Consider the following 22,895-nt stretch of genomic DNA (forward strand, 5'->3'; position numbering starts at 1 on the left):
TTAAAAAGATAGATGTCCCAGGGATGGCATGATCTAAGCTTTAATAAACATATTCTTTGCATTATCTCTTCTGTGTACTCTGCCTTATCCAAATAGTCTTCAAATAATTTCACAGGGGATCATGAATATAGCATGTGCATGACTTCATGTGAACACACTCAATGCATACTCTTCTTAATTGCTCTTTCTTCCTATTTTAGACTTCTTCAGTTTTCTCCAGAATGCCAAACCAGGCTCTCTCTCCTATCAGCAGCCTGTGATGGGATGAGTAATAAAAAAGGGCAATACAGATATGACATTTAACAAATCTGAGTCTCATCAGTGAGGGGCTTCTGAGTGTTTTAATATCTGTCCTTTTCTGGCTGGTGGTACTAGAATATGCTGGCATTTGTGTAGTTGCAAGAAATAAAGACCAAGTGAATTTGTTTTGGTTTTGCAGTTTTTATTGATACTTTATTTTTTTTTCAAATTACAGTCTCTTTTGACTTAATAGCTTTAGTGCTTATTTTGTGCCATATTCATCAATATTCTTGAAAACTACTTTATTGAAAAGTCTAACTAACTTGCTGAGAAAGTTAACTAAAGGAAGTATTGTTCATCTGGGGTGAGATGATTGTGTGGATGCACAGTTGTGTGACAAAGCCACCCTGCAGCCCTGTGATTCCCTATCTGCTGTAAGCCACCTCATCCCCCAGGGGCTGGCTCTCCAGGGAGGTAACTTCACTTGGAGTTTCACCAGAGCTCTTTTCTGCAGAGGGGTCTCCACCACTCTCACTTCCTGAAAGGACAATACAAGATTAAAACAGATGTCATATTGTTGAGGCAGCAAGCTACAAGGTACACATTTTGTCAGTCACACCTAAAAACCTTTCATGCACCTATAAATGTTCAAGAAACTGTTTTTTTCAGTTGGCAATCCATTTGCAAAATGCTTTAGAGTAATGGCAGATCACCTCATGGTAATTAAGTATTGTCCTTTAAATAACTGCCATTGGAATACATAATAGTTTTTTCTCCACTCATGCAAGGCTTTATTTTCCTCTTATCTCCTTAAAATTCCTTGCCAGGTGGGAAGTGTGGGCAAAATTAATTTTTTGTCTGTCTGTAATACAAAAATCCCCAAACACTCACCTCCAACAAATCTTTTCTTTGTTATCTTTTAACTTCTATGATTTCAGTCTTCAACCCTATTTCAGTGATGCAGTTGCCTCAACACCACCAAGTTCTGTCAAGAAAGTGCACTGAGGGTGTTTATTTAATGCCTGATAGCCAGAGAGCTCTCATTGCTGCACACATATCCCTCATACTAAGGGAATGTTTTCTATTTGAGATTTCCAAAGAAGAAGGTGTGACTAGAAAGAATAAAAGATGAATGCTAACAACAACATTCCTGATTCAGTTATGATTAAAGTCTGAAGTCTGAGCATTCTTACTTTGTTTGGACTCTTGTTTGGCTTACATGGCATCCCAGAGCTCATGGAGAAAGCTCCAGCTTTGCTACCTGTTGAATTTTCTACAGACAAAGTCCAACCTGGCTAACTTGGGCATGGGAAATATGCCTAAAAGTCAAAAGTCAAAATTTAGGCACATGAGTTAGGTAGAAAAGATTTCACTGTGAGACAATAAAGGTATTTCTTTCTCTCCAGCTGCAAGACTGCTTGCAGAGGCACTTGCTTTAGGAGGATTGGTTCTGTTTAGATACCAGCTAGAGGAGTGAGAGATGCAGACTGGATCCAGCTCCACCTGTTTGGGATGCAGTGAGAGGCCCCTTACAAAGGGACTCACTGTTAGACACACACAGTCCACCACACTATGTAACAGGAATGTTAGCATCCAGACATCTGTCTGAATATATATAAACATTCTGCAGCTCCTGTTTTGCACTGAATTTCTAACTGAGTTTCAAGTTATTAACACATTCCCTGGAAAAAGCCATCCACAGCTGCTTTTTTCCACAATTGCCACTCTTCTTGTTTCTCAGTTTGATGTTTCCCATGGAAACCGTCATAATTCAAAATATAAAGCACATCTTTGAAATGCAACCATGGGAGCTCCAAACCTCTTCAAGCACCATCACTTTCATAATTCCCCAAGCAACCTGTTCTTCAAAATGCCAACTTTACAAACTGGCCTCAAACAAAACTTCGAGACTGTTAGTTCATTGGCAATGAAACAGATTTCAAGTTCCCTCCATAGTTTGTAAAGGCACTGCCAGCAAACATTATGATGAATCATTACATTTATTACATGGATTTTTAAAAACCATCTTCAAATACAACAACATACGTTCTAATTATGTGCCAGGGACAAATGATACATTCTGTCATTAAATATTTTGGTCTGATCACAAAATGAAACACCAACTTGGACAATTTTTTAATAAATGGAAAGAAAATTACAGGTAACAGTTAAGATAAACAGTACTATATTCAGCAGTGAATAACCTAAAAGACATCTCAGATTCTTAATATGAGAGATTTTATTCCAGAAGCTGAAATTTATGAGTTTAGCTTAAACCACAGCAAGGAATACCTGTTTCCTTTTGGACAGAGATATTGAGCTTTGAGCCTTTAGTCATCCCTAATTTGACATTTCCAAGTCAAGACATTTCCCATGGCAGTACACAAAGGATTAAGAAAAAATTTTTAAATGCCAGTTCCAGCTATATTTTATGATCATTGGCTTGTCCAGTTCTTCTCCATTTTATTGAAATATATCGGGGATTTTTTTGCTTATAGATTCCAGATGGTATATGAAGCTGGAAAAATATTGATTTCAAGGAAAAGATGAGGTGAACAAAACAGGATTCATCACAGCTGGTTGAGATTGCGTCATACTAGATCCTGTACACCTTTGTACTTAGATGTGAAGACTGGAATGTTTTGTTACCCATGCTTCTCACTGGCACACTTGTAAATTCCATCTACTTGGCATGAGGCCACAAACTGCAACTCACAATAGCACTCCAAGAATGCAGTCATGAACATTTATAATTTTTGAAAGGCAGAAAAGTGTTAGATTGGATCTCAGGGTAGCTGACAGACAAATAGATCCCCCTCAGGAAGGAGTACAAGGTACAACATCCAAAAATGATTTGCAGTGTTGTTGTCTCAAATCTGGTGTTCAGCATATGCCAAGGTCCCACAGGACAGCCTGACAGCACTCCAGGAGCAGAGGCTGGAGCAGTCAGGGAACAACAAAGGTGCAGGGCTTCAGTTTTGAAGGCAGGTACAGCAAATTGGGTACAAGGACACACATCAACAAGATAAAAAAATAATGTATAGGGACTCAATTCCTGCAGAATCTAATTTTTGGGAGCCATGCAGGTGATGAACTTGTTCTGGTAGACTGACACTGCTTTGGCAGGAATTTCAGCACAAAATCCTTTAAAAAATAAATTAAGGTTCAGCCATCACCATCTGAGTTTTTTGGAGTCTTTCTAACTGAACTGATGAACATTATGAATCTTTTCTCACAATGACCTGGGCTCAGATTGTTATCAAGAGACTCACAAGTGTCTCTGTAAGTAACCACCCCAGGCTAAGGGGTCTGTAGCAGAAAAGGGTTTGAGGAGATGTCTATTTAAAGTGTATGAAAAAGTTTAGTTTCCAAGAGAGAGAACAGATTAAAAATGACTATCAAAGCAAAGTGTCAAGCCCACATTTCTGTGAGATGGAATTTATCAGAAATCAGCTTTGTAACTGCATTACCATGGTGCTGAGGCCAAGCAAATACTGGCTTAGAGATCCAGCTGGGTGTACTCAGTTCTGCTTGAAGATTAACATGCACTTTTGACATGTTTTTATGAAACATTTTCTTGACAATCCATACTCCATAAATTTCACACTTTATGGCTTATTTTCAAAAATTTTACTCAACTTTGTGAACTCTTCAAGTATGTTTTTCTCTCGCTCTCTGTATTTTTATGTCTAACACGCAAGTATTTGGCTTTGGCCATGGACAAGAGCAGGATATTGAGTTAGACAGATCATTGGACTAACCCATCCATGAATTTTGTGTTACTATGCCAGTTTGAATAGTTTTAAATCTTGTCTATGTCAAAAACAACATGCCCTGGTGGATATTTTCCCACTTTTTGGGGAACTTCCATAGGTGCACGGAACAGTCTCTGTCCGTGGTGCTTGGTCAGCAGTCACTCTACCCGAGCTGTGACTTCAGCCCAGTCTGGCATTACACAGCCACAGTGCTGTGAGATGAGGTTCAAAAAGATCTAAGAGTTGTTGCCAGGACTGTTTAAACCTCAGAATAAAGCTGTGAAAATTAGCAATATCTCAGTCAGCACAAAGCCATTGGAGAGACCAAAGTATCCCCTCTGACCCTGAGAGACATTGAGGGATACCGGGAAACTGATGAAAAGGCTGACAACAATATTTTGGCTCCACTTTGGAAGAAAGACCATGAGTAAAGACTGAGGTTATCTATTGAATGAGAGAATTGATGCACCAGCTTGATGGTTCTGAGACATTTTAGTTTTGAGTGACTCAAACATCAGCCTCAGCCCATCTGAGGTCTCATGTCAGGCACAGATAGCCTGGGTAGCTCAGTGTCTTGGAAAGTACATTTTGTTCTCAGAAATTCAACAGCCCCCAAAGCAGAGCAAGCCTGAACTGTCTTCACTGTGAAGATGAATCCTTAGGACATAAAAACCACATGCAAAACTTGCAGGCCTCCAAGAACAATTCAAAACATCTCTGCCTGCCAAAAAGGGATGGTTTTGTTTGGTTTGCTTGAGGCTATCCATATTTATTTACAAGATACACAGATATGAAGGGGAGTTTATTTACTAGAATAAATTCAGGACAGGCAGCAGATTGAAATCTAAGGAGAGTTGGTTTTACTGTCCTAAGCAGTAAGAAAAAATTGAAGGGCTCTCATAGCTGCATTAAAATTTATGGCAAATATAAAAGGACACATGCAAGAGGCATAATCACCGTAGCTATAAAAAAAGTCGAATAAACTAATCTGGTGAGAAGTCAAAGCATGCAGGAACCATAATAAGATATAAAGACTCAGCTGCAATTTTACAGTGGATGGAAATGATTTGTGCTCCTCCTAATCCATAGGAGTGCCAACATTTTTATGTTAGGTGTTTCCAGTACACAAAGAGGCCTGTATACACAGCCTTCCAGTTTACCCAGAGTCTATATTATGACTGTAAACAGGGAGCAAGCTGTCTATATGGCTTCATCACATCTTCTAGAACCATAACAAGAATATTTCTCTAGCTAGTTAAACTCCAGGACAATTAAACTTTATTACACATTATCTACTATAAAGTAAATTTGTTTAGTGTTACATTCTAACTATATACCCTGGACATTGCCAGATGCAATGACATTGCAATTTGCAAAAAGTGTTTTTCTACAGCAATGTAGCAGCACTATAGTCAGACAAATACATTTAGCAGAGAATTTAGGGTCTACTTAATGTGAGAAAACAATCTTCTCACCTGTGGATGCTTTCAGCCTTCTGATATAGTCAGACCAAAAGGAACAGTCTGCTTTTTTCAGTCCTTTGAGAGTGGGCAAAGAAACAGTAAATTCCTTGTAGTTATCACCACCATCACTTGACAGATACATAGGCCAGGCAGGCAGCACCCCCAACATTCTTCTTGAGAAACTGTGCAGGTAGTTTGGATTTCTAAGGGAGTGGGAGACATTATCATTAGAAAAGAATAACATGAGCAGTAAAATGATAAGAAGATTGGCTAGGTCAGGGAAATGTGCATCCAGTCCCTCTGACCAGCAGAGTTCAGATTCAGTCCAGACTGGTGAGTCATTCACAGTGCCTCATCTGACAGCACCTTTTTAGTCTGGTTCACCTCCTAAGAAGAGGTACACAGAACCTGTATAGACACAGGCTTATGAACACCCTCAACAGCCCTCAATCCCAGCCCAACCCAAGGTAATGGAAAAAGCACATTAAGTCAGTGTTCCCACCATTTCCACACTAGGCTTCCAGAGATACTCCTCATTATCAAGCATGGCCACAGCACAATAGCACAGAATGATGTTTACAGAGTAACTAGTAAAGGGTGCACTGTGTCTTCTCTTGTTTTCCCTTTTCTTATGAGAAAAAGAGAACTCTTAGCCAAGAAGTTTAAGAATTGGGGCCTAGAACTAAGCTCTGGAGACAAGACCAAGGTCTTTGAAACCTGCATGTACTTTAGCAGGATTTGCAGCTGGTCAATGGAGATAAAATGTCTATTCCTCCAAGCTATGTCTCATACTCTAAACCTTTGGTGGCTGCTCTGGCTGGTAACTTGGCCATGACTTTCCAACAGTGTGGACCAAATCCCACTGTAGGCTTACAAGCTGTAGAGGAAGTGGAGAATGACTAATTGAGGGCAGGGGCTGGACTGACAACACTCCCTCTACTTCTCCCCATCTCCCCAGTCACAGCAATTCTTAAATGTCTCCCACTTACCCAGAGTTTATGAAATTGGAGATATACTGCATAATTTGCAAGGAAAGGCCCTTTTCTTCATCAGTAAATTGTACTTCATACTTCGGGTAAAAGGGTAGACCAAAAGCATACTGAACATCCAGCAGGAACTCCTGACCTGAGCTAAACCAAATATTTATAGAAAAGTAATTAAAACCATCATTTATTTATTTGTGGAAGAAAGAGAAATAAATTACTTCAGAGAATAAAGCAATGTTGTAAATAATTAATGACCATTAATTAGAGGGTGGTGAGCTGTGGGACTTCTTCAATCCAAAACATAAATGAAGAGCAAGCAATAAAAAGGAGAATTTTCCATTTGTTGCAAAAGGAAACTGTGGAAGGCATTAGGGCACATTTTCTAAATTAACTGGGTGTAGAAGGGAGAGTGATAGAGGGAGAAAGTCGCTTGGCTATTCCTTAAAATGCCTCTTAAGTTTTGGACAGATTTTCACTAAAATTAAATTCAGAAAGTGGAAGCAAGTGGTGACATGGATTCTGGCAGCCACAACGGAAGGTTAATTATGGCTTATTTCACAGACTTGGAATAAAATTCTGGCCTTTCTCAGCAGCAACTGGAGTTTTTCCATTGACTTCATTGCGGCCAGGATTCTGGATAAGAAAAGATGTAAGAGGAGATGTTTATGAAGATTTCTCTTAGACATAGTTTTAATCTAATTTCTCTGCAGACTGAGTGGTTTTGGTTCATACACTCTGTTCATCCCAAGTTTTATATGGCAGACAAGTCAAAACAGCTTGAAATAATCCCCTAGATAAGATTTAAGAAAGGACAACTGCTGCGTAGTTCCACGTAGTACTTATAACTTATTATAAGGAATATTTCAGCATTTCAGAGACAAGATTGGCCAGGTAAGACTTGCAGGACCTAATTGCAAAAATTTCAACATTGTCAAGTCCTGCAGAAAAACAGTGGCCAACTTCTACTAATAAAATTATAACTAAACTACACATAGCTTTGAACCACAGCTCAGGGAGAGATATTTCTGGCCTGGTCCAATTGCATTTTCCATATCTCCACATTTGGACAAAGGGTTTATTGACTTGGTTTAATACTGCATGAAGGCAGACAGCATCAGGGGACCTGGGACAAGGAACAGATGTCTGTGAGGCAAGAATAAACAAATCCCAGATCCACTCAACAAGATTTCATCTGCAGTGGCATTTGTCAAAAGGTAGCACAACTGAAACTATTTTATCTTTGGACATGAAATGCAGCAGCACTGGTGTGACCCTGATACTGCCTCCAATGGAACAAGGAGTGTTCCACCACCATCATGGGCAAGTGGTCTAAAAGCAAGATGACTGCTTTACATTTTATGAGGGGTGGCACCAAAGCCTCTATTTTGAAAAGCACACAGCCCTCTAAATGAAATACATCTTGGTTGTGTTTTCTTTAGTCTTATCATAATACCTCAGTAATACTTTGCATCTGGAAAGTGAATTATTCACAGATTATTCACCAAAAAAATGTAGAACTGAAACAACATTAAAGCATATTTTTCTTCCCTAAATATTTATAGAAGAATTAAGCAAGATCATAGTTTAATAATTTTGCCTTAAAAATAATTTGCTTGGCCCAGTACATAACAGCAATTTCTAGTGTCAGTATTGCAGCAAAGGTAAGATATACTTAAAAAGGCAATTTTCTTGGCAAAGAAGAGTCACTTTTGATTAGATTAGAGGACATGAAATTAGTTGAGGTGCAATGGAGAGACAAATCTACCCATTTAGGGACTGCACAGCAGAGGTGAACTTAGCTGTGAAGCTAAAACAAGTAAGCTGGGACTGGGGGTTTCCCCCTAAATGAGATTTTGTTCTTTGACCTCATGTTTCTAGAGATGAAAACTGTTAAGGTCACAGTCCAGACTAATCTCATAAATAGAGAATTCATTTGATTTGAAATTATTTGTATGACTGTACTTGCTTTGATACAGAGACATAAAGTGGTACAAAACCCTACAATTTCACAATCTGCTTTCAATATTTCTCGTTGATGAGAAGGAAAACATGAGGATGAGAAAATCCCTGTAAGGTTAAGAGCAAAAAGAGGCACATACATAAATGCACAGAAGAGTAGGAAAGACAACTGGGAAACATCTAGATGGCAGCTGGATGGGAAATATCAGGAGAATATTTCAGTCTCCTTCCTCAAACTCTGATCATAGAATCATAGAATCATGATCACAGAATCACAGAATCAGAATAACAGAACCATAGAATGGTTTGGGTCAGAAGGCACCAGAGGGAAGTGAAAAATGCTCAGAAATACCCAAACAAGGATTTTGGAGTCAAGTAGGAGCTCTGAGCATACTAAAGGTAACAGCAGGTAGTGACACTTTGCACTGGAAAAGTGGAGTGAGAGAGAGAGAGAAATAAGTATTTATAGCTTTTCTGCTGGACACTGCCAGCTCTGAAGGGAGGTTTTTATTTCCTGAACTGCTCCAAACTGCACTCCCGAGCATGTGCTCAAGAGCAGCAGCTCTAAATGGGGATATGAAGGCCCCACAACTGTTAAACTTCAGAGGACAATTTGACGAAAGGGAGGACTGCAGAGACAAGGGCAAAAGGAGTTTTTAAGGAAACCAAATAGCAAGTAACTTCCTCTAAAGAAGTCCCTTTTCAAGGAACAGTTCTATTATTTTAAAGACAGCAGTGAATGTAATTATGTGTAAGGATGAAATCTTGGCTTTGGTGACTTTACAGGACTAGTATTTTGTGCAAAGGTGGCTCTTCAGATCTTCTCTGTATAGCTCTGCTTTTTAAGATGTCAATATTTTTCAGATTCACAGCTCTTTTTATTTGGCAGACCAGTAAATTAAGCCATGGGGAAGACAGAAGCCAGTTCCTACAACTTTGTTCACACTACAGCGAGGTCTCCATGGGGAATTCTTACTTCACCTCAGAAGTGAAGTGCTGCTGGAGTTCAGTTTACAGAAAAATAGATGGTAAAGTCAGAAACTTTGTGACATTCATAACCAACCATTTAACAGCAGACCCTGAAATATCATTTGCTGGGAATTTTTTATTATCCAGTGCCAAGCCATTTAATTGGGAAGGTATAGGTTCTGAGAAAATTTTCCTTAAACCTAAGATGGATTTTCCATTTAAATTTCCAAGTAGGAAAGACAGAAAGAGATTACTCAGCCAACAGATACTCTACTTCTCTCTCGACAGAGCTGTGGCTACTTTCACACACAAAGGACAGCTTCAACAGGGAAGATTAAATTTGGAACAAAAACAGCCCAGTTATGGTTGATTTGGTTTAAATTCTGGTTCCAAATCAAACAGAGCATAGATATAAGCCCCCATGTCCAAGGGCTGAAATAAAAAATTTTATCACAAGCTTTTGGCACAGAAAAAAAAACAAGCCAAATCAACAACTAACAAATAAAACCAGACAAAATACCCCCAGAAACTAAAGTGCCTCACCACCACCACCCCAATTCAGAAATCCTCAAAAACTTTGTTTGCAAAATGGAATTGTCATTACTGGCAATCCATAATCAGGGCAGTCAGAACAGAATATGATCTGGCAGACTACCCTGCTATGTTAGGACTGAATGCACAACTCAGAGCTGGGGCTGCAGGGACCTCACAGTGGGATCCATAGTAAATTAGGACATAGATCTCATTTTCAACCTTGTCCTTGTTCTAGGTCTGGCTAATGTATGAAAAACTCATTTTAATGATTAATGACTTACTCTAGCCTAATATTTCTCCTTTTTCTTTCATTTAAAAATAGTCCTTCCTCTCTGTTCCAACTAATATCAATTAATCTCAAAGCATTTTGAGTCACAGCTTCTATTCTTAGTTGCCTTAATGTAGTTTTTGGTTCTTTTTTAAACCTCCACACACAGACAGAAGCCAATGTAAATGAGCTCAAAATTCTAATGATATGATATCAAAACACCAAACTTCCCACTGCTACTCAATCATATAAATTTTAAAATAACAAGATAGATATAACTAGCTAGAGTTCAGCTAGAATTACCAGTGATCATCTGAGAAATGCAGAAGAAACATTGTGCTCAAACTCATGTCAGTCATCAAATAAAGCAGATGTTAGCAGCCTGTGACAGATTGCTGAGGTAAGAAAACCATTTGTCCTTTAATGTAAACTTTTGTGAGAATAACTTCTCCTTCTAACAATTCTGTGAAAGATTTTGTGTCAGAGGAGAGATCATGGCTTTCAGTTCCCAGCCTCACAATCAAGGCCCTGTTCTGTATCCCATTTGCAAGGACATGCCTGTCACTGGGAAAGTAAAAATCCCCACCTCTTCAGCGTCACTTGGCTTTGCTGAGAAGAGATTATTCACATCCTGAGTGAGTTGTACAGCACAGGTGAAACCCAGACTCAAAGGTTGGTAATAAATCTCCTGCTGATTTAAGTTGAAATAGGATTTCATAACAACTCTGTCCCAGGAGAAGAGGATCTGATTTACAGAAAATGCTCCACTGCCTGTGTGCTCTTCTGCCCCCATTCTGGTTTTTATTTTCAGCAAATGCATTTAAAAATATTTTTGTAAGGATTATTGGAAATATTAAGTGCGCTTAAATGTGTAATTAAAATTACACCCATCTGCATTATCTTCACATTAATCCCAGCAGATTTTTGCAAAGAATATTTGCATATTCAGTATCCTGAACAGCCATTGTCTCATCCATGTCATGGGAGAGGAGCAGCCTACCAACCCTGCTCTTTGCTTGAACTGAAATGTTCATTTTTATGCCAAACAAAAATAATTGTAAAAATTATATACAACCACACATTTTATGAAAGGAAATGGTATGTGATTGCAGGGAGAAAAAAAATAATCAAAGGATAGCTGGATATTTATAGAAATTCAATATGAGGCCTGGTGTGACCTCAGCAGTTCTAGGGATGCATTTGGCTCATTGTGTCTCCTCTCATCATGAACTCCTGCCAAACAAATGGGGGAAAGGATGTGAAAAACAGATGAACATTTTGCTTTCTTCTTTTCAGGAAAATCAGGACATATGGAAAAAGCTTAACTCCTAACAGGATTAAACTGCCAAGTTTATCCACCTTTGTACCAAAAAAGCCCTATAGATACATGTGATTTGCAAAAGTATTCTAGAGTTTGCTGTGTCTTTTCCACTTGAATGACTCCCAACACATACAATGTTCCACTCTGCATTATAGCTGTGCCAATTAAAGAAAATAAAACTGAAATAGCAGACAGTAAATTCAAGAGCCTGAAAGCTCACACTAATTGAAAAAAAATATCATAGATCTTAAGGCAGGAAGAAAGAAAGCACTTTTATCAACTGGTCAGAACTCCTAACGAACATAGATTACACAAATCTGTCAGGGAATTACTGTATTTAAGATCTAGTAATAGGCATGCTGACACTTCATTGGACTTTTGGGAGATGGAAAATCATATATTTGTTCAGTATGGCTACTCTTAAGTGGAATGAATGGATGAATTTCCAGAAAAAGGTGATGTGTATGTCTAAAGACCCCAGAGCACTAAGGAGAACATGATGCTCAACATGGATCCACTTTGTGCTTATCTTGTAGATACACAAACTGCCACTGCAGCACACAGAGCTCCAAAATTGCTTTGTCTTTTCCTGAGTCTTTTAGTTGAATTTTGGTTCATTTAAAGAGGTTTTCTGCTTTTTCTGAGCTGGCCACTTTGCCTTTGCATATTTATTGTTAATTTAAAAGATCTGAAAAATCTACTGAACTACAAAGGCCTGTAAACTACTTCACAGGAAGAAAAAACAAATTTTCCAGACCCCAAGACTTTAGAAGCAGAGAAACTTTGCAAAGAGTTGAGAATAGGATGATGTGGCTGTATCAGTGGGACAGTGTTTTCATAGCTGCAGCTGGCATAAAGCAATGGATAAGACCAAAGGCATGAGAGGCACTTCCAAAACAACAACTTTTAGGGGATGCCTGGGAGTAGAGACTGGCATTTAGAGCCCAATGACAAGCTGTTGTTGCAGCAAGTGGACATAGGCAATTGTGGTGTTTGCCCAGCTATGGAGCAGCATGCATTTTGTCATCACCCCACTGGTAATTTATTTGCTTTCTGTTTTTGGATCATTTATTTGAAGCCCAGAGGCAATCTCCTGTCTGCCTGCACAGCACCCAGTTTAGACTGTGTCCCCAGCCTGTGGGGTACTGGTACCCACATCATCTCACATGGGAGAGCATCAAGTGGACAGCAAGTAGTGGATGGATTAAAGGACCAGAAGATGATATAACTGTTGCGAAATGAAAATAGTAGAAAAATCTCCTTTAATTAAAGAGATATTAAATATAGCCACAATTCCTGCTGCATCCATAATAAACAGAAATCAAGAATACTTCACATAGTTGAATGGGTTTATACACAAACATTTTTTGTTTTATCAGTCAGGAGTTCTCGCCTTCAGTTACAGTAATCTTAAGAAATGTCACCTAAACCCAGCCAAGTATGTGAGCCTTGGCACACAGCAGCCTTTTAACAACTCACACTAATGTACACCAGAGTGCATGGCCAGGAGGCAAAGACAGCCCCAACCAAAACTACTCAAAAAAGGCAGCAGCTCATTAACCTTGGCTGAATCTGTCCCATGCAAAATCAAGAAAAGCTTTAATGATTATTATTATGGTCATGTTAATGACTACAAGATAAAGCCTCATTAGGTCTCAGTTTGATGCTTTTCCATCCTGCTGCTGATGATGATCAACCCTCCTCAGTGGGCAGAGGACTGAATTTTAACCATCTTTAAGACAGAACATTTAGCACCACAATGCGAGTTGGAAACTGCTGACATGGCAAGAGGTGCTTCTTCAATATAATACACAAAAATGACCCAGAAACCTCTTGAAGAGTTAAAAAGGCAAATCTTTGTACAGTTAATAATATTATCCTTGTCAAAACATACTTCTCCTATCACACATTTCTTTACCATACCTAAAGCTATCCTCCAGTTCTCCCACTAATCCTAGGCAGTGCTGAGCAGCCACATTCCTCCTACATTGTTTAGAATAAATGTTTACTCCAAGGCCTAAGTGTTCTCAAAGAGAGAGTGAGAAAATAGCAGCTGGGTCATGTATATATTTTTACCACAGATTATTAATGTGGGAGTTGGCTCCTCATTCAAATGGGAACTGAAGACTAAAGCAGACATGGTGTCATGCCAAGATCAGGAGAATGCTACCACGTGGAAGGAGATATTTTGCTCTCTGCAAGATCCATTCATTTATGCAAAAACTGTCAGTTCATGGTTTTATGTGATTTTCCACATATGTCATAGACATCAACATGGAGCAGGCTTTCAACTATACCCTTGTATCTACACAAGCTTGAATGTGTGAGTGTAGGTGTATATATTTTAGAAACATCCAGCTGAGAGACAAACTTTGGCTAATTTACTTTTACTGGCAAAAATTTCTCCCTGTTTAATAATTTTTTGTCTACTTTGCATCATTGTGGTTGAATCTGTCTTTACTGGCTGACTTCTCCCTCCCTTTTGTTTATTTTGCTGTTAGTTATTAAGTGAAACAAAGGGAAATACCAGTACTTTTTTCATCCCTGCATTTTAACTCTCTTTTCTGTTACATTTTGGGAGACACACAAAGTAGGAGAGAGGTGACAAAGTAGAAATTGAAGAATGTGTTGCTATACTGTGCCTTATCTAATTAGTGAATGGCTATTTCCCCAGACAGAATATTTTGTCCAAGAGTGAATAGTTTTCCACTGTTGTAATTATCTAAATATTATTATAATGTAGTCTTTCCAATCCTTCTGTGAGGTAACCATTAGCAATTATTATGGATTATATATGATGATATTACCATCATCTTTATGATACAGATTGCAAACACAAAGAGAGAAGGTCCATCTCCTGTGTAAACTGACTTCTTAGGAACATTTTAGACACCAAAGTAAAAAACCCTCATTATTTTATCTTTTATGTTATCCTATGGACATAACACTATAAAAATTACCATTTTTAGAATGAATGTTTATATCTCAGCAAACTGGTTGAGAAATCATTATTCTATCAAAAGCCTATGAGTGATCAGGGATGTCTAATGAGGTTTTCCCCAGCTACAAGGAATGAGGGGATCTGATTTAGTGTGTGCACTCAAAGAATGCCCTGTATGTGACTACCATGTGTAAATCATTCTTTGGCCATTGCATTCATTAACACAAAGAAATGGCTGTAACAGGGTTCTGCTGTTCAGGCCTTTAACAGAATGTATGCAGGTTCAATTCTCACTTCTGCTGAGCAAGTTCACACCCACAAGTCCTGCCTTCCAGTCTGAGGCGTCTGGGAGAGTACATGCCTCTGCCTCCCCCTCTAGGAGTCACAGTTTTCAAAGAACTTGAGAACTGTTAGGACTCAGTTCTAGTGGTTACAGAAGTCTCTTGGAAGTTGGGGACATGGTTGCCAGACCTTTCCCCAAGACTAGTTTATATATTCTACTTGAAGGCCGTTTCATGGATATCACTGGTTTTAGTCTGGTAAGATAAATTGCTGATAATATTCCCAAGAACTGTTTTGTTTGCTCTAGATTCTTGATGGTTTCCCATTTTTAGGAGTCAAAGCCACTCTCCCATTTGAAGCTCCTTCCCTCAACATCATCACAGCACTGGCATGAGCGGGGCTGCAATGCACCTCCATTGCATGGAGGGGGAAATGCTCCAGAGAGGGTGACATGGCAAAAGTGGGATAAAGAATAAAGGAAAATTAATTTAGGAATGAATGAATGAATGAATGAATGAATGAATGACAGACAATATTTAAACAAAATACTTGCAGTGTTTTCAGCAGAGGACCTAGTGTGGGGTCCCTTGGGAAAACGAGGGTATCACTTCATAAATAGACATGTTGTAGTGACAAACAGTATGAGATCCTCTCACACACAGACAAGCTGAATTCTGTAACTTCTGTTAAAGTGCTTCCTTTCAAGCATTTTTTTCAGCATTTATTTTAATGCCACTTAAGGATAATTAAGATGAAAGGAGTAAGAATGTGATGCAACATATCAAGTTGGGCCATTTCTCCTTGCAAGTGGCTTAACTTAAGGCAATTGAGCCTCTGCCTCACGTTTCTGCAAGTTTCAGACAGCATTCTGGCCTTATTTGTTTTTTTAAAGAGGGTTATGAAGAAGCAAACCAATAACTTTTGCACTAAAGTTAAAGTAATTAGCCTAGAACTCCAGTGTCAACATAAATATGATTACAATATGTAGCTGCATGCTATGTAAACTATTGCTGCACGGAAGAGTGTGAGGAGAGCTAAATAACATCAGCACAAGAGAAATCTTAAATAGGGCTGGATAGAAGAGAAAATTCTTATCAATTCAAAATCACTGCCTCAAAGCCAGTGAGTCTAAGCTGTATAAGTACTATTTAATCTACTTACAAATAAGATCTAATCGTAGATGGCTGGGTCACTATCATTCTCCAAAGCAAGAAAAAACTTGCTGGCTCATTTGAGAACACATCTTTTCTTTTTGTGTGGCTGGATTTTTGGCATACCATAGCTCAGCCCTGTTTGGAGCCTTGTAAAAATCACTTATCTGGGCCTATCAGTAGCCAAATGGAACACTGTGAACATTCCCGCTGGAGCTGCCAGAGAAATAACGGCTCCCTGAGGATTAACTTCTCAGTTAAAAAGAAAGCAAGCCTGTGTTACCACAGCATAATGGCCTTCATCTGTAACCTAGATCTGAGCTGGCTTCTTTCAAATGCTTTTTCACTATGCTATCAGGAAGGGAAAAAACCCGGGCAGTTTGCAGGGAACTTCACAGGATCAAATGGTGCCAGTAGGAATCCACCATCCTTCCCCTGAGCCCTTTTGGAGGAAGCCTGAGAACAAGGAAAAGGTTTCAAAAAGCCTTCCTGGAGTGAGGTGAGGGGCATTTCAGGGGGCTGGGAACAAGCATGGCTTCCTCATAAGGAAACAGTATGAGGATAAGCATCCCTGTGTGCTTTCCTGCCCTGGTGTGGAGATTCAAGGAACAGAAGGGACGACCGCGGCTGCAGTTTCTGGTCACCAAGCCTTTGAGAGCAGGAGGCACTCTGGTGAGTCACAGGGCAGCCCAAAGTGCTGACCACTGCCTGCAAACATCAGCACCTCTTCCTGACTTCTGTGAAGGGCTGGGTCTAAAATAAAGCCAGGGAAGGTGGCTTTGTGTCTTTGGTGCTTGTCGTGGTTTATTTAGGGAGGATGTTGGCAGTGTTTGTCTATTCAGTGTCGTTGGTGGCAGATCCTTATCCCAAGTCTTGGGCTGGGGCCTTAAATGCCTCTGCCAACCAGATTGTTCTGTGCCCAACAAGACATTGCATCTCCCACAGCCATTTAGGCCTTTCTGCCTAAAATATAATACAGCTTGTCCTGCAGACAATATCTCAAGTAAGCTTCTAAAATGAAGGATGACACAGAGCCTGAGTCCACCGATGCTTGTGTGCAAAAATATTTTTCTTCCCATGAGACAGTCTGTCAGCAGAACACCAGTCACAGTGCTGGCACAGGAATAAATCCCTGAGCCCATCCACACTGAAAGCCAGTCAGTACAACTGGAGTACAACTGCACTGACCTCAAAAAAGGGCAGTGTTGAATTAATGTTGAGTAATTAGAAAATGACACCCCATTTATCTTGAGAGCTGTGGACTCCCAATGACTTGGACCAAATTCTAATTCTTTGTGGGAGGTTTATCAGGTGCAGAGTAGGAATCTGAAAGGCTAGCTTTGGAACTGGTCAGGGTAGGTAAATTGGAAAGGGGAAACTCAATTCAGGTATCTAATGGGAAGTGCCTCAGTTCAGAAAAAGCATTCCTGTAAAGTTAAAGAATTTATTAGAGACCAATCCCTCCTTTGCTCATCTGGACCGTTTATTTGACACACCTACATCTATTCATTTATTCCACAGCATGCCCAAACAGTCAGCCCTGGTTTTACAAACTCTAAATCCAAGAAACAAAATAAAATGCATCTCCTTACCTGCTCTGTGAGGAGCTCTCAGGTACGTGGTACATGAAGACATTTCCTTGAGAGGCAGCAGCCCAGTAACTCGCCATGTTTATGATGGGACATGTGATAAACTGGTCACTGATGAAAAAGGAGGAGCAGAGAACAGACACAGTTTGCGTAAAGGAAAAAAGGGAAGAACTCCCACAAGCAACAGACCTTTCTCTATCTCAATAGTTTACTTCAATTTTCCAAACCAGATAATCATATCTCTGTCTTCAAATCGACTGAAGGAAACAACATTCACCCTCTACAAGACTAATACTACTTAGAAATCACTAGAAGTGCTGTTTTATGGAGTGCTGAACAATGATAGCAAACTACCCAGATGTGACACATAAGAAATATCCTGGCAAAAAAAACTCCAATCCCACTTTAGAGTAGTTTATAAGGGATCATGCTTATAATAGTTTAAAGTTCTTTCTGGCACCACTGGGTTGTGATGGCATCTAATAAGAGGTCTTATGTATTTCCTGGGTTAAGAATGAATAATATAATTTCTGAATTTGTATCTGTGGGATTTCTTGGGTAGAGTTTCCAGAACTGGAAGAGATAAGAGACCACTTTTGAAGATAACCTGCAGGGCTCATCAACATGAAATTCCTGTGCAACTTGTGAAGGAGAGAAAGATTAACCAATAAGAGTGCAATGAGGAAGTCAAATGGTCAATTTAACACCAGGTCGAAAAGGTACAAGTGAAGCAAATGTATCCAAACCTTCCAAAACTTTCTTTGCCCCAAGAAGGGGGACTGGAAGGTGGGGTGAGCAGTAGCTGGAAGAAACATGAGTGGTTCAAGAGGCACAGGTAGAAGAGAAGAGACCTTACAATATCTCTCACTGTGATTTCTCAAGGCAATCTTGTATGGACATGCACCCCCACTCCCCGTTCTTCCTGTGCCTGAGCACTCGGCACATGCTTTGTGTGTTTATGCACCTTTAGCTAGGTGAGTGCACACAAACATTTCTGCTGAGGAACTGGGAGGTTTCAATTCTCAGTTTAGTGAATCTGAAACAGCAGCTTCTCCTTCAGACTTGGTAGGTTTAAAAAAACAAAAAAAAACGCAAAAAAATGCACTGGTGCAAGAACGAACGGCATCAGAGAAGCATGAAAACATGTTGCTATTTTTAACTGGCATGGTTATGAAAGGCACAGTTTGGCTATCTTGGTTCAGCAGAGTTTATTTTAAGTTCATCTGTGAGACCACAAGCTTTGGGCTCACTGACCACAGGGCTCTTTGACAGTTATGGTTGACAACACCCAAATGAAACAAAAATTACTGCTCTTCACATGCCTACCAGCATGGGGCTTTAGAGGAGCAGATGGTCTTTGAGAACCAGGGAGTCTGGGGAGGGCAATAGCTCTCAAGAAATGCTTTGAGTTACATTTCACCATTTAAAATGGATTCTCAGTCGGTTCTGTGGGTGGGAAAAAAGTCAGCTATTCTGAGGAAGTAGAAAAAAACCCTAAATGCATAGTAACCACAAAAATGAAATTCCTGTCTCTTACAAGCATGGAATACCAGAGTTTTAAAAAGGAAAAAAAAAAAAAAGGAAAGAAAAAGAAAATTAAACTAATTTTACACATGGGGAAAAAATACCTGAAAATTGCAGCTAAAACAAATATAAAAGCAGAATTATTTTTAAACTACAAAATATGCACAATGTATATAGTTTATAACCACTTATGTTGCTTTATCACACTTTGTAATCCTATTAAAACTTTAGCAGTTAATTCCTTACATAAAAATTTTCTTGGCTTACACATCTATGCTGATGGTAAGTTTTTTGTTATAAAGAAACAAAACTAAGGAGAAAAAACCCAAAACCAAACCAACCAACCAAACATCAAAGAACCCAAAAAACCTGTTTTCTCCACCATACATGTGATGCTGATATAGGTGACTCTCATTCTGTGCCTGCTGTTTCACCTCACTTTCTGCTGTAGCTGGAGTAATTTCCAAAGTGAAGCAAAGTATCATCAGATGCCCTTGCCTCACTACTCATCCTTTTGTTTGGCCAGGAATAAACAATTCACTTCTTTCCTTAGCCAAGGTATTTGCCTCATATCATAAAGGAGCAAGTAATCCTTATACCCAGGAGGCTGCTGAGACTGAAGAGCTGCTGGAAATGGGGGGTGTATCCCATTCCTGCTGGAAATGGGTGGTGTGCCAGCCCTTGCAGCTCTGCAAAATCAGTGTTTGCACCACACTGAGCCCTGGGCTGAATGCCAGTGATCAAATGTGACAGACCTGTGTTATAGCAGCTCCTTATAGAGGGTTCTCTGGGTGGGAAGAATGCTTAAAATGTAAGTCCTACAGTGGTTTATTATGGTTTAAAACCTCACTGATGTAAAGAATATTCCTCCCAGGCTAACAGTGGTGATGGAAGAAGACTGAAGACAAGTCCTGGCTCTGATGCCCATGAACCACAGTGCTTCTGCATGTACTGCAGGCAAAGGCCCCAGCGTCATGGTGATGGGAGGCCCATCCCTGGGACAGGCTGCAAAGGAGGACAAATGTGGCAAGATGCATGAGTTGATAAATGGCACAAAGCTCAGCCCACAATCCTCTGGCTTGTTTTCTCCATGACCTCAGTGCACCAGCACACCTGGACCACCCAGAAAGGACTGTCTTCTTTTAGAATCAGATGTTTCCCAGAGAATCTTGGCTCCTGTTCCTCTCCTGCTCCCTAAGGCTCCCCCGGAGCAATGTTCTGCAGCTCTGATGAGGAGGAATAAAAGGAAAATCCTGTCTCTGAGGTGTTGTGGAGAGGCTCACAGTGGGACAGAAAACACTGAGTGCAGACACCAGGAGCCTGTAGCTATGATGTCTCTGTTCAGAACACAGGTGGAACATCTTGGACAGGCCCATTAGGATTCAACTCCCCAGTTTAGAGCCTACATCCCATTAGAAAAGTAAAGAGTTTTCACAATTAATCTGCTCATAAAGCAGTGACAGGAATAGGGAAATAATTTTTCGATTCATTTCTGGAAAATTCTGTTCCACTTACACATGCAGCCCCTGAATTTGCTCAGGGACAGAAAACAGGAAGTTTTCAACTTCCACCTCCCAAAGGTCCATGCAATGTTTCAATGCAAAGGATGGGATTGCATTTACTGCAGGCAAGTTGCTCATTGCTCTGCTGACATGCATGAGGTGCTGGTGCCCGTGCAGAGCAGGGCAATGGAATGGAGAAGGGGCTGGAGCATAAGTCTGATGAGGAGCAGCTGAAGGAGCTGGGGGCGTTCAGCCTGGAGAAGAAAAAGGCTCAAGGGGAACTTTATTGCTCTTTACAACTACCTGAAATGAGTTGTAGTGAGGTGATTGTTAGTGTCTTCTCCAAAGTAACAAGCAAAAGGAAATGGCTTCAAGTCATGCCTGACATTGTGAATAAATGTATTTTGCAGGTTTCATAATTAAAAAAAAATTATTGTAATTGCTGAAGTAAAAGTTTTCCAATTTTACCATCAGGAAAAATTATCTGACTGTACAATTAGGAGATGGGGAATAAAAGGCAGACTATTAATTCTACTGTCACAAGGATGACACAACTCAAGGAACTGTTGATGCACAGGGTGCAAGCAACCCAGACATCTATGACATGAAAATGCAAACAGAAGTATTAGTAGTCTGAACTCAATATCCAGTTCTAGAATGACATGTCAAACTTTTCACAAGGCAAAAAAATCAGTTCAGTTTCTGTTTACCAATGACATTAGAAACATCACAGAAAATTAAATCACATTCCCTATTTTCTGTTCATTGGCATAAGAATTTCTCAAGTTTCTCAGAATATAAATACACACTTTAGATAAGCAAAACCAGCCTTGCTCAACTCCAATCACACAGTTGTACTACGATGACTTTCTTACCGGGTGGCATTTTCCAATGCCCTGGAAAAGGACGAATAATCATCAGTTGAGTGTTCCAGGGAGTAATACCATGTAGCTGCATCTTCAATGAACGAGTTGGACTCTTCTCCTCCTAGAGAATTTTGCAGAGCCTGATAAAAGGCTGTTTTGCTGTTGGCTCTTCCTTGACTTTCTTCAAATTTCTGAGAAAAAAGTGCATACATGGAATTCAGAAACAAAACCAAAAGACAAATTTTTTAGGAACAATGTAGGCTCAGATCTCCCTCTGCTGGAACAAGTCCTCTCTGCTGTGATCTCTGATTCCTGGGGGATTGAGTAGGGGACAGTCCTACTTTTGCTTTCCCAAAACTGTCACCAGTGAGAAATATTGGCTTCCTCTGGACACACAATAGTACAGAAGCCCTGATCTAGTAGGTCCAAATCACAGGTACCAAGCTGTGCCAGGGGATCTTCAATAGTACAGAAATCTTGGCTCCCACAAGAAGGGGTTCCCAGGGACAGTCCTCCACTGCATGTGTGTCCAGTGCTGCCTTTCTGATGATCTCCATGAAGGAAAACTAGAGGGGAGAGAGGGAGTTACTGCTCTTTTCCTTTGAAAATTCCAGAAAGCAAACATGTGTAGGCCATTTCATGGCTATGTCACTTTGCCTTTTCTGGGAACACCTACAAAGGAAGATGGCCGCTCCAGGTTCTGTATTTGGGTCCCTTCTGGAATAATATCTGCCATAGACCTGGAAGAAGAATTACATTCCTTCAACTCCCAGTACAGGGAACAGCCATGATCTTCAAACTTTGTAACCCTTAGAGCCTTTCAGAGAAACCAACAGGGAAATGCCCTTTTTCCTGAGATCTGTGACCTTTCCTAACATAAAGGCAAGTTCCCCAAAGTGCCCATGTCACAAGGACCACCTTCTGTGTCAAACCGTGTACCCAAACATATTTTTACCAAAGCTAAATGCTGCTGGAATTTTTCAACACATTTTTATTTGAGGAAGTTTTTTATGCTATCCATTGAAACTTTTCCCTTTTTTAAAAAACTTATTTCAGAAAGAAAACAACTTCATGAAAAAAAAATCTACCCTGAACTTTTCCATGCATCAAGTCCTTTCTAACGAGGGCACTATACAGATGCATATTGGTTGAAACTTGGATAAGAACTCCAGATAAAAAGATCTAACAAACCACCTCTATTATTTTGGGCAGTCAGTCTGATGCAAACTAGGCCAGTGTCTGCCCAGTTTAGTTACTCTAGATGCTTTACTTAATATATTATTTTGATGGCCCACAGCTGGTTTTCATCATGCTGCTAGAAGGTCTTTCCACAACCCTATACAGAAGAACAGATGGAATTATACCTTTTCAGTAAAGTCACAGAAATTAAAGATGGAAAATAAGTTCCCATGTGCTGAGGGTGAGGTTGTCCTTAGTATTCTAACACCCTGTGCATTTTGAATAAGTGACTTTGAGGGATTTGAAAACTCTACCAAGTATCCCAGGGTCCAGGAAGACCTTGACAATTTGCCTTGCATTTTTAAT

At 39.8% G+C, this 22,895-nt stretch overlaps 1 protein-coding gene across 1 annotated transcript in view; it reads right to left on the bottom strand.

The window, feature by feature from the left end:
• Positions 1-665: 665 nt before the first annotated feature.
• TG (thyroglobulin) overlaps positions 666-22,895 on the bottom strand; it is a gene marked incomplete at both ends in the record, with an annotated part of 146,768 nt that continues 124,538 nt past the window's right edge. The window contains 5 exons of the mRNA XM_084219567.1: positions 666-778; positions 5,471-5,661; positions 6,448-6,588; positions 17,462-17,569; positions 21,360-21,541. Of these exons, the coding sequence (XP_084075693.1) occupies positions 666-778; positions 5,471-5,661; positions 6,448-6,588; positions 17,462-17,569; positions 21,360-21,541 (735 nt within the window). The remainder of the gene's footprint in view (positions 779-5,470; positions 5,662-6,447; positions 6,589-17,461; positions 17,570-21,359; positions 21,542-22,895) is intronic.

This window comes from Fringilla coelebs, assembly GCF_963513975.1.
Source record: "Fringilla coelebs genome assembly, chromosome: 1".
In the NCBI taxonomy this organism is placed as follows: Eukaryota; Metazoa; Chordata; class Aves; order Passeriformes; family Fringillidae; genus Fringilla; species Fringilla coelebs.